Raw genomic sequence first — 12,090 nt, forward strand, 5'->3', positions numbered from 1 at the left:
GGCTCAATCTTGTCCCCCTGGTACATGGTACAAGGTGTGTGATTGTGTGCATCTAACATGTCAGATGGTCGTGTTTCTATGGCCTTGTCACTGCATTTCCATAGTGTGATCTTGTATATATTGTACCTCTTATTGATTCACTTTCTTGCTAGTCGGGTGTCGTTGTAGCTTCCGCTGGGTGAAAGCATATCTCCCCAAGGAAGATAGATGTTATCGAGAGGCTCATCTGGAGTGCTCTACAACCCTCTAAATATCAAGCCTTGAGATGCAAATACTTAAAGGTAAGTTGTCCTCAAACAGTAACATTTATGGGAGGGAACATCTCTAATGATGTATAACTTTTTAAGTCTTAAAGTTTTGTGACCTAAATGTTTAAGGGTAAGTTGTTCTCTCCTTAATCGTCATCATGAGAGGGATCATTCCTACAAAAATATATCTCATTCATCTAAGTTAAATTTGAAAACTAGAAAAGGAAAGGTTACATAAAAAAACAAAATATAAACTCATGAATTAGCCACACAAAGACAAAAATAACTGTTAAAAGAAGACAAATCTAAATAAAGAATCACTAAATGCCATCCATAAGCTAAACCAAACACGCTGTTATGAATAGTATTTGGTACAAGTTGGTACGATCCTGGTGGACCATAGATCGAGCTGCCATGCACGTGGAAAATTAGTCTAGTACCTTAGTACCGACTACCGAGTTAGTATTTTCTTAGAAAAAAAATATTATTCGTAAATAATTTTGTTTGAAAAACTGTGAATGTAAATATTTATTTTATTAAGAATTTGAATCTGTGTTTACTATCATCTTCTAATAGATCCAACTCTCATTGATAGGATAAAGTTAATGTTATCAGAATTGGAAATTTTGAGTTTTTAAAAAAAAAAGGAAAACTCGCCTTTAAATATCATAGAAAACAAAATGCTTGCTAAATAGTAAATACAGGTAAAGATTAATTTGATGGCTTCACTTAAAATTCAATTTTAATTAAAATCAATTTATTCAAAATCAATTTTTTAAATATTCATCCAAATATAATAGGATTAAATTAATATTTTTTTTTCTTTTTAAGCTTTTCTTTTTTAAATGTAAGTACTGATATCAGTTGCAGTTAGCTAAGAGGGATTTTTTTTCTTCCATTTTTGTTTTATGGTAAACTTTTATGTGAATATTTGAATTCGGTTTAAATTAATAGGAAAAAACATTTATGGTTCTACGATTTGTACTGTTTTAAATTGTAGTATATTATATGCATAAGTGTTGACCTTTTTTTTTCAAAATTAAATTAGAGAAAGAAAATTGAATTAGTCACTTACAAAATTTTCTTAAACTCAAGGATCATTTATTTCACGGAATACTTTTTCATTTCCAGAAATATTATTCCCAAAAATATAACATGGAAATATCATTCAAGTACATATTTTAAACAAAATATATTTGGTTACATTTTTTTAATATTATTTGAAATATCTTTTAAAATTCAAAATAATTTAAATAAAAAATACATAAAAATGAACTTAAGGGTATTTTAGGAAATAACTCCCCTGATTTCCATGAGAATATCTCATTTCCGTCCCTCTTTTAAGAAAAAACAACGTGGGAAAGTAGAATAAATGTGAAAGGTATTACATTCATGAGAATCAACAATATATAATTTTCTTCCTCAATCCTTAATTATAAGATCAAATTTATTTGTCCTTTTTTATAATAATCTTTTTTAATTTTTAGATACATTAGTTATTTTTTTCTTACATATTCTTACTTAATTATTTCTTTCAAAATATTAATAAAAAATAATTAAGTGGATAAAAAGATAAAAAAAATATAATTTTAAAATGACAGTATAATTAATTGATAAATTTAATATGATTAACTAAATAAATTATTTTTTTTAATGGACATGAATTAGTTAACAAAAATTATAATTAGGAACCGAAAAATTATAAATAAGGATGGAAAAAGTATAAGTAAGGGTGTATTCTTCCATAAAAAGGATGATAGTGGTTGTTTTCTTTTCAACATGTTTCCATTCTTCATTTCTTTGGTAGGCTAATTTACTTAGGAGTGATGCTAAATGGTACCAAAAAATTTGGTAAGAATCCAAACGAGGTGGTGAGATACAAGAGGTCAACTGGTCAAGTATGAAATAATGGAATAAGTTGTAGAATCAGTCAAAAATCAAGGAACACGCATTTCACATTGTGTTCGTGTAAACGTTTTTGTACTATTGTTGAAAAACTTCTTTTTAGATAATATTATATTATATATATTTTTGAAAGAAAAACATAAGTTTAACAAAGGGGAATGAAGTCACCCTTCAAAGTAAAGATTTATTTCAAGCTTCAGTAAAGACTTGTAATAAATATATGTGCATCAAGAATAATATTTGGACTTCCAAATGTTAGTAGTATTTGATGCCTAATGAGAAAGAAAGGAAAGATAAAAAAAATATAAGTATAATAGGTGATGTGATAAGAAGAAAAAAATAAATAAAAATGATGAATATAAATTAATTTTGAAAAAATTTTAATGTCTAAAAATTGATTGCTTATATATTAAAGATCTACTCATATAATAGCATACCATTGTTTATAGAGCTCAATTTATAAGTTGAGCCAATTTTTATTTTTCTTAAAAGGAAGTTGAACGCTTATTCTTATTAACACATGTATGAAACAATTATGCATGAGTTTGAAAGTTGCAGACAATGTTTGTTTTATCATTTTATTATATGGGCACGTGTTTCAAAACAACGCATTAAGAAAAATAATAAATTGTTAATTTTTCTTAAACGTTTATTTGGAGCATATTTGACCGAAAAATAAACACAATTAATATCATTATCGGAATGAGCGAATGTTAGAAATTCTTATAAAAAAATGTAATTGTTACTCTACTCGTGTATTTCATTTATATTTTAAAACATTGGAATAGACAGTGCGTGTACGTCTATCAATGAACAGTACAAAATTGATAAATTTATATTTGTTTTATTCAAATTATAATTCCTCCAGTGTTATTGTAAGAGGTCACTCATCAATGTTATTGGTACTTATGTGGGTGTTTACCAGGGCTGGACCTATGTGTTAGTCAAGGTCCCCCTCATTTTTGTGGAAGTTTCATAATTAATATAAATGTTTTGATTAGAAGGTTTTTTATTTTGTTAATTTTTAAATATTACATCAGATTTTACTCTATTTTAAAGGCTTTGGTAAACAATGTACATGTCATGTGGGCTTTTTAGTGTGACTTCAGTCTATGATTGTTAAATAAATACCCTTAAAAAAGATAGAATAAATTTTTGAAAATTCATTCAATTTTAATTCTTTTAAAAATTTCAAACTCTTTTATTTGTAGGGATTCGTGGTTAAGTCTTGGGATTTAAATGTATATGATGTGTATCAGTTATATTTTTCCACTCCTCTCACCACAAATGTACATCATGCATGTTCCTATTCTATTTCAATTTTCAAGATATCTATATTCTATCCTAAAGTTCCGTAATCTCTTTGAAAAATCTGCAAAGTTTCCTCTATTTTTCTATGCTTTTACATATACCCTTATCAACAGTATATCAGACAGACATAAAAAAACAGCCTCATCAATAGTTTATTTCCACAATCATTAACGATTTCATTTTCTATCAATTTTGGCTCACTTGGTGATCCACAAGCTCCTCATTATCATCCAAGTCTCAAATGCTTTTCAAATACATAATCATCATAATCATGGATTGATGATTTTGTGGAGTAAACAACTAAGAACATGCATCATATACATTTGTAGAAAAGCAAAAGTTGGCCTCTCACAACGTGGAGTAAACAACTAAGAACATTCAAGTCTCATTCACCCCTCACAACGCTCAAACTTACTCTATCCAAGCCAACTTTAACGTCCTTAGTTAATTTTAATTATTTAGCTTACTTAACTTGATTTTTAACTACTTTTTTACTTTTATTGTCTAGAGCGCTTGGAATACACGCGAATATTTTGTGTTCCAAAGATCCTAATGCCATTCAAATGCCGTCTTAATTGTTTACATGGATTTGATCATATTTTCAGATCTTATTGTCCTTTTGTCTTCTTTTTGGTATCCAAGCTAGTTGGGTCACATTGTCGAAGAAAAACTCTGCTGCCACATAAAATTGGAATTAAGATCTTCGCCTCATGAATCAATTAAAAGCTGTGCACAAGGTTGATGTTAGATTAGCCATTGCTGAAGCAAATCCAATTTTTTTAGAATTATTGGCACAGTAATAATTTTGACAGCTAATCACATGGATCACTGTCTATAATATTTTATTTTCATGACGCATCGATAGTAAAAGGTGTTTACTCTACATACAGTTGAAGAAAATTGAAGGAGGACCACCAATAGCCATAATCATCACTACAAATTTATTCTTTGCAGTATCTTCTTAAGAAACATTTTTTTAGGCAAAAGGTCTTTTGCCCTGATATTATTACAATGATAAATTTTACTTGAAACAACTTATTACATTTATAAGACAAAACTGTGATTTACACTTTTGAATAGTATACCATCTCATGTATATATAAAAAAGCTAAAGGGAGACCAAACTGTAGAATGAAAATCCTAAGAACAAATAATTACACTAAGAAAACGTGGCACATTTTAGCAAGAAAATCAAATTACCAATGACCTGATATCTCTAGAAAATTCATGCTTCTGGAATGGGTGGAAGTAGTTCCTGAAATAAATTAAAGGAATATAAGCATGAAGATACCACATTATGACATTATAGTTTATACCAAATGATTGACATTTGATACAATTTACTAAATTACCTGAGCAAACTGAAGATGCCCATGATTAACTTCAGAAGATTTAACAATTCTTTCCCACTTAGGATCCGGTAATGCTGTCTTGGGTGTTTGAGTTGGTGCATGATAGTGGGTAGCAAGATTCAACCGTAAAGATATATTCTTCGAGGAAACTGTCGGTAAAGTGCGCTTAAGCCAAGACTCTGAAGGAGCTTTTGGTGAAGGAAGGGCAAGAGGAAGCTTCAACGAGCTTGCATTTGAAGTCTTTCCATGGCCCAACTTCATCTGCAATTGACTTTCTAAGTTGATCTTTCTGTCACCTACCACCTTCGAGCTAGCCAAAGTTCTAGGATCCTCGCTAGATCTGAGAGTGCATTCTTGATCAACCAATTTGGTAGCTTGTTGGCACATTGAATCAAATTTCAAATCACTAGCAAATTTCCTGTTTCTCCATGCAATAGGATTCTTGATTAGGCCATTAGAACTTTCCTTACTGCTAAAACCTTTGCTTTCAGACTCTATTTTCTCCCATGCAACCATTTCTGGACTTGAAATCGCAACCAAATCATGATCTAGGTTACTTCCTTGGTAATCAGGCTTTGTCAATTCTTGCTTTTCTGGGCATATTTTGTTGGAATGATTTTTCATTTCCATTTGCATATTGTCATTTGAATTATCAGAACAAACCAGGAGAGATGAATCAAGAGAAGCTGAAATTTCAGGTTCTGATACTGCCTTCTCATCCACAATTCCCAAGTGTTTGCTATCCTCAATAGAAAAATCAATAGAAAGGTTTTTATCAAGGTCAGTGTCTTTTCTTAGAGTATCAAAATCATCCCCTCTGAGATTGGTGTCTGAAGAACATGAAATTGAAGTTTTGACCTTATGTACAGAATCTACATATAGAGTTTTCTCAATAACAGGGCTTTCACAACTTGATTCAAATTCAGTTCTCTCAGAGGCTAATGATTTGCTGCAAGCTCTGCGATGTGGATCAATATCATGCTTAGATTTTTCTGCAGTACTCAGAAAATCTCTCTCTTCTGTATAGCCAGATTGGGAGTTTACAGACTTTTTCCCATAAGTAGCAGTTCTACCATGCTGCAAAAGAAAAAAGGTGAACAAAATGATAATAAAGCCTAAAGTGAAATAATAACAAAAACAAAATAAAGGTAGGCATTAGGTAGGGACAAATTAATACCTCTTTTGCAGTTCTTCTGTGAGAAGTAATTGATTTACCCTGCACTCCATGAACTGTAGAACTTGGAATCCTACCCTCCATTCTTAATCCTGGAACTGGATTCAAAAGGCAGAACCGAGGAAACAGCCCACAAACTTTGGGTGCATAGTTTTCATATCCATCATGATCATCACTTTCATCTTCACTTTCTTCCCTACCAATATCTTGAGCATAATGTGGCAAAACCTTTTGCCATTTCGGATTAAGGGGACGGGAATTTGCTCCACTTTCTACTTTCCTTGCCTGTTTCAGTTGTTCTTGTGTAACAAGCGACTTCCTAGAGTTGTGTTGAATTTGAGGTGTTTCAGAAGCCATTGCCTTTGCTGCAGGCAAGAACCTGCCAATCATGAAATCACGTGTCTGTTGGTCTGTTGAAAAATTTCCTGATGGTTGGACATCTGGACCATCCCATTCACTCAAACCACTCACGCTACAGCTCATGAAGAATGATTCAGTTCTAGAAAGTGTATCAAGAGCATCTAGATAGTTCTCATCCTCATCATTTGAAACAGAACTTGCTTTTTCCTCAATTACTTGGGGGATTTCATGTTTTGTCACTTTATTATCTAGAGATGCAGTACGCGGAGAATCTGAAACACTGCTTCCTGTTCTGGATTGAGTAACGGATGCACCTTTAGGAACTTTATCGGAATCTTGCTGTTCAACTTTCAAAACCCTCCCAGGTGGAAGCTTCGGAGCAACGGATGGACGTTCAACAGCCTGTGTTTGTTGTTTGCTTTCATTCTTAGGTCTTCCAGGAGTCTTCTCCCATACAAAAGGAACAGTTCCAGGGTTAGTCACTGGACCCGATTTTAACTCTGATTTGTAAAAAGGAAGAGGAGGTCGTTTGGGTACTGGTTTATCAGGTTTTCTTTTATAGTCATTTTCAGAGGCCGCTGTTGACGAGATTCGCCTTACCGATAAAAGAGGCTGATTAAAATCTAACTGCTTTTCTTCCATTAGAGTTTTTAGTATCATGTATTTGGTGTCTGCGAAACCCTAAAGTCAAATCAAATTGGAACTCCTTCACCAAATAAATAAATCAAATTGAAACTCAAACTTGACATTTTCATATGCATGGACCACATACCAAGAACAGACTGGCATTTTTGCGTATGTCAATTCTTTACTTATTACATACTAGAAGTGAAACATGAAGTTGACTTAGCAAAAGGAGATAATCTCAAGGCATTCTGTATATTAAAAATATACCGTACAGAACAACAGAACCCAAAATCAACTCTAAATGGTTCACAATTTCGATTTGAATATGGAAAACAAAACAACGATTGAACATTGACCGAAAGTTCAATTAACGAGCCATCGCCTAAATGATGATATAGCTTTCAAGGTTTTTCATATCGTTAGGTTCAATCTACTTCCCAGTAAATCACAATTGCCATATGATAGCATTGGATTGGATGCTATCCCACTAGCTTTGTACAAGATGGAAACAAGTTTTAGTTATAAGCTTCTCAAACATAATAATTCAATCATGTTTTTGAATCACCATCTACTGATATATATGAATTCTGACATAAACCGGATTCCTCTTATCCATCTCATTAAGGAGGAAGGAAGGAACAAAATCAAGCAAATTGTATTACATGGAGCTGAAAATTGAAAGAAGACTATTCAACAGAGGTCAAACAAACCCATTTGGCTCAATAGGAAGCATTCAAAATTGGCAAATACGACAAAATTCCACCCTTATCTTATTCAATTAAAAAAATGCTAACAGTACTTCAAAATTCAAATTGCATAGCTAAAAAAGTCTTCAAGATCAAGATGGAAGAATAAAAAATCTTAGATTTGAAAGCACAGCATCCTACCCAATTCTCAAATCACAATCAAACCAAACCTGACCACTTTGAAGAAGAACACACACTAACCAGAGAAAAGGAAGATTTTGATTACTTAGAGCAAAGACCGTCTGTTCAATTGTGTTTTTTTTTCTTCTTATAAAGTCACTTTATTAAACAAGAAAAAGGGTGAATGAAAGTTTTGAATTTGATGAAAGGCACTCTCAAAAACAACTTAAAAAAGATATTATTTTTTGCACGTTTTCCGACCAAACAAAAATACCCCACTATACCATTCATCTTCACCAACCAAACACAAGAAACACCGACACACGGAAAGAGAAAGAGATTGTGAAAAAGAAAAGAACCTCGGTAATAAAACGAGCAGGTTCGGAAATCAAGGCACTTTCTTCCTCTGGAAAGTTGGTGAAGGAAAAACCTTCAATGAACCAAAGGTACACCCTCAGAGAAGAAGAGGAAGCTTCGTATATCTTTACGCAAGAAGAAGGGAGAATGAAGCGAGAGAGAGAGAAAGTTTGAGAATAAACCAGTTTGTAAGTTTGTGTTTATTGCTGCTTGGTTGGCTGCAAGCAGAAACTGAACTTACCAGCTTACACTGCAATATGCAAATCCATTTCTATTTACTTATATCTATATATTTAATATTTAATAATAGTATAAATATCTTTTATGAAAGATAATTTTGTTCATATTTAATGTAATAGGACTCATTTTATTTCGTGTATGTTACAAAATAAATATTTATTTATACATAATTATAATTATGATTATAATTTATGATAAACAAATAGTTTTAAATATGTCTTATGCTTTAGATTTATACTAGTAGATAGTTTGAAATATGATACAAGGTTATTTTTAAATTAAAATAAATAAATAGTTCAAAAAATTAAATATACAACTAAATATAAGAAAAAAGTAAATTGAGATTATTGACGAATATTTTTTTGTTAATTATAGAGATAATTCGTGAAAGAGAGAATAAACAATATTAGTAATCTCTAATTAAAAATTGAAGAGACTAAGAAATTCACTTTTAAAATTAGAAATTTCAAATTCTAATGTATAGTACTGTATATAATAATAATAATAATAATAATAATAATATTATTATTATTATTATTATTATTATTGTTAATGTTGTAATTTTTGGAACGAATTAAATTTGAAAAATTATTTAAATATGCATAAAAAAAAGTGTTCGTTCGTTACTTGTGACTATTTTAAGGTTCATGCAGGATTTTGAACATTTATTTAAGGGGCCACCTGGTGTGAGATCATGTGAAGGGGAAGGTAGAGAAAGCCAAACCAGGCTGCTATGACCATGAAAGATTGAAAGGTGCCCAAAAAAATGTAAAATCTGTATTGATGATAAAAGATTTTTTTTTTCTTTTGACAGTAGCAGGGCCCCGGATGATAAAAGATCTTTAAAGTTCCATTCATTTACAAAAAAAGAGAACGAAAAAAAAAGAAATAAACAATAAAATGAGATTAAACATATTTTTATATTTTATTTAATTCAAAAAATTATTTTATTTTATTTTATTTTATTTTCGTTTCACTTTATAAAATGGTACCTAAAAGGAAAGAAAAGAAAAATCCCCCGAACTTTATTTTACGTGTTCAATCAGCGAGGGTACGAGCTTAGCTAACATATGGGGTCCACTTTATTTTTTGAATTCATGTAATTCCGGTGCCTCCTCCTCCTTCTTCTTTAATTTTGATCTTTACGCGTTTAATTTGGTTGGCTGAGATTGGGAATATACCGCAATGAAAAATCATGTGATTACTTTATTTGTTCTGCAAAGTGCAACCTATGAGAAGGAAAAGAAACCATCCATGGCACAAAGCAAATAGTATCAGCTATAAGACACGAGCTTCAGCTTAAAAGAGAAAAAAGAAAAAAAAAAGTTGAAATGACTTGTAGCCACAATTAAAAAAGGTGTGTATATTTCATCATGAGAAAGAGGTTTGTATTTTAAAATCCAATGCCAATATAAGAAGATTTAGACTATAAATCATTCTTTTAATAATTAAGGTACAAAAATATATATTATATAACATAAATTTGCTGATACAATTTTCTTTTTTTACAATTTAACATTTACAATTTAACATGTAAGTTAAACTTTACGTAGAAAAATGTAAGTTAAACAATACATTTAAAAATAAATAAAAATTCTTACACTCTAGTACGAAACAATTCAGACAAAATTTATTTTAATTTAACCGCATACGCGTTGGGCATCGAAAATCGAGAATATGGCAATTAGCAGGTAAGTACTGCGATCGTGTCGCATACATATGTACGGATGGTAAGTAAGACCGACTCATCTAATAATAGTGAAAACATATACGAAATAGATTTGGTAGAAATAAATAATTGCAAAAGCAATAATCACAATAATAACAATGATAAGGACCCGTTAGGATGACAATAATACTTATCCGAGCCTTTAAAGACTAACCGGAAGGAATAGATTCCTACGATTATGGAGTCGAATCATTCCTATGTTTTATAGTCTGGCAAATGTCATTCTCATACACGACTCGATAACGGCATTGAATGATTGAATCACTAGTTAAACTAATTAAATCGCGTGAATTATTAACTAATAATTTACTAGTTTCAGTAGTAATAATCTAATCATAAAAAATATTATAACCTATAAACTTGTTACTTTAAACAAATATAAAACAAATCATACAAATTCAGAAAAAAAATATAGTATATCTTAAAAAATCTTTAAATATATGAAAGGGTTTAAATATAATTTAGTCCACTTATTTTGTATAATTCTTAATTTTGTATATGTTTTATTTTATTTATTTTTATTTTATTGAATCTTAATTCTAACATATTCATTTAAGATGCCGTCGAGAAATTATTTAATTAATTAAAATCTAAGACATAAAAAATAAATGTAAACAAAATTGAGAATTGAACAAAAATTTTAGATTTTTAAAATAGGAGGATCAAAGTCTCTTTTGAAATAGAATGATCAAAATTGGTGGATTTGACAAAATAAGGGGAACCAAAGTTGTATTTAAGCTTAAATGGAATTCACAATATACAAGTTCACTAAAAAATAGAGTTATGAATCCAATTTTCCCTAAGTTACACATTTTGAATTTGAAATGTATTCAATGAAGAATCCGTTAGTGTTAGTTGTTGGTCTTCGTAGTTCTCATGATTTTCAAATTTGAATCATGAAGGAGTTTCTCGAGATTGTTCTACGACATATCTTTAGATACTTTGTAACTATATTGCAATGTGATTATATCTTCATTCTACCAATTGCTTGTTCATTGACTATGACACGATATCTTCTTTGAGTTCCTTTGATTATGAATTATATGGATAATGAGAAGCTCAACTTCAGAATCAGTGGTTCCAAACATTTACGCATGTCTTCAATTATGTGTGCTTCTAGATGGTGAGACATGTTTGTCTTCATGAACCACCTCTACAACACAACTTTTGGTGAACCTTAAGTCAGTTGTGTAACTTATGATATCTACCATTTAACTTAAGCGACCTCCAACATCATGCCTTTGATCATACAGAGCTTCCAATATTTTCACTTTGACTCAGAACACATGATTACCTTTTCAACTTCTAAATGGTTTTCCCTCTAATAGTCTTGCTTCTAATATTGAATCTATGTCTTGAAAAACTTCACACATTCTTCATGTTTCTGAATTTGTCTTGTCTTATTTAAGATACTCAAAGCAACCATTAGTATTTAAGTTAAAAATTTGTTATCTTAGAGGGACAATGAATATTGACTCATTTTATTCAAAATTTTCGAAGTTATATCTAATTGGCTATGCAGATGTAGGTTATTTGTGAAAATAATTATATGTAGGTTATTTCAACATGTACAAAAAATTTGTAGTTTATCTTTAAAAAATGACATCAACAATTATATGTGAAGATAGTGTTACATGTATTGCTCAGTTGAAAAAATGATGATTATATTTTTACTCATGATCTTCAAAGGGATGGTGATATAAACATTGTCAAGGAAGACTTTTGAGCAATCAACTCACAAGATTTCATTAACTTAAAAATGATTGTTTGCATAAGGGGAAAAATAGATACATTCTACACTCTTTTTTCTTTAGCCATAGTTTTGTCCCACTAGGTTTTCTTGGTGCAACATTGTGATTTTCATAATGCTTGATTAAGTGTTTTTAATTAGATTGCAAGAGTAATTAAATTTAATTTAAGC

The 12,090-nt window shown here is 30.5% G+C and overlaps 1 protein-coding gene across 3 annotated transcripts; it reads right to left on the bottom strand.

Annotated features, from left to right (window-relative positions):
* Positions 1-4,382: 4,382 nt before the first annotated feature.
* LOC114380138 lies at positions 4,383-8,440 on the bottom strand. 3 transcript variants are annotated; one of them, XM_028339077.1, is made up of 4 exons: positions 8,203-8,440; positions 5,994-7,021; positions 4,817-5,893; positions 4,383-4,719 (listed from the first exon to the last, which is right to left on the bottom strand). In XM_028339077.1, exons 2-4 carry the CDS (start codon positions 7,008-7,010, stop codon positions 4,690-4,692), a joined length of 2,124 nt encoding a protein of 707 aa, XP_028194878.1. In that variant the 5' UTR covers positions 7,011-7,021; positions 8,203-8,440; the 3' UTR covers positions 4,383-4,689. The 3 variants fall into 3 exon arrangements, with proteins under 3 accessions (XP_028194878.1, XP_028194879.1, XP_028194880.1); XM_028339078.1 differs by having other exon boundaries at positions 5,994-7,031; XM_028339079.1 differs by having other exon boundaries at positions 5,994-6,794; positions 8,203-8,396.
* Between the last annotated feature and the right edge of the window lie 3,650 nt (positions 8,441-12,090).

This window comes from Glycine soja, chromosome 12 (genome assembly GCF_004193775.1).
Source record: "Glycine soja cultivar W05 chromosome 12, ASM419377v2, whole genome shotgun sequence".
Classification (NCBI taxonomy): domain Eukaryota; kingdom Viridiplantae; phylum Streptophyta; class Magnoliopsida; order Fabales; family Fabaceae; genus Glycine; species Glycine soja.

Excerpts from the sequence above, each read along its gene's own strand:
- LOC114380138 (XM_028339077.1), bottom strand. The coding sequence starts at position 7,010 with ATGATACTAAAAACTCTAATGGAAGAAAAGCAGTTAGATTTTAATCAG. Across the intron at positions 5,894-5,993 it reads ACAGAAGAACTGCAAAAGAG|CATGGTAGAACTGCTACTTA; the intron begins GTATTAATTTGT and ends TTTCTTTTGCAG. Across the intron at positions 4,720-4,816 it reads GGCATCTTCAGTTTGCTCAG|GAACTACTTCCACCCATTCC; the intron begins GTAATTTAGTAA and ends AATTTATTTCAG.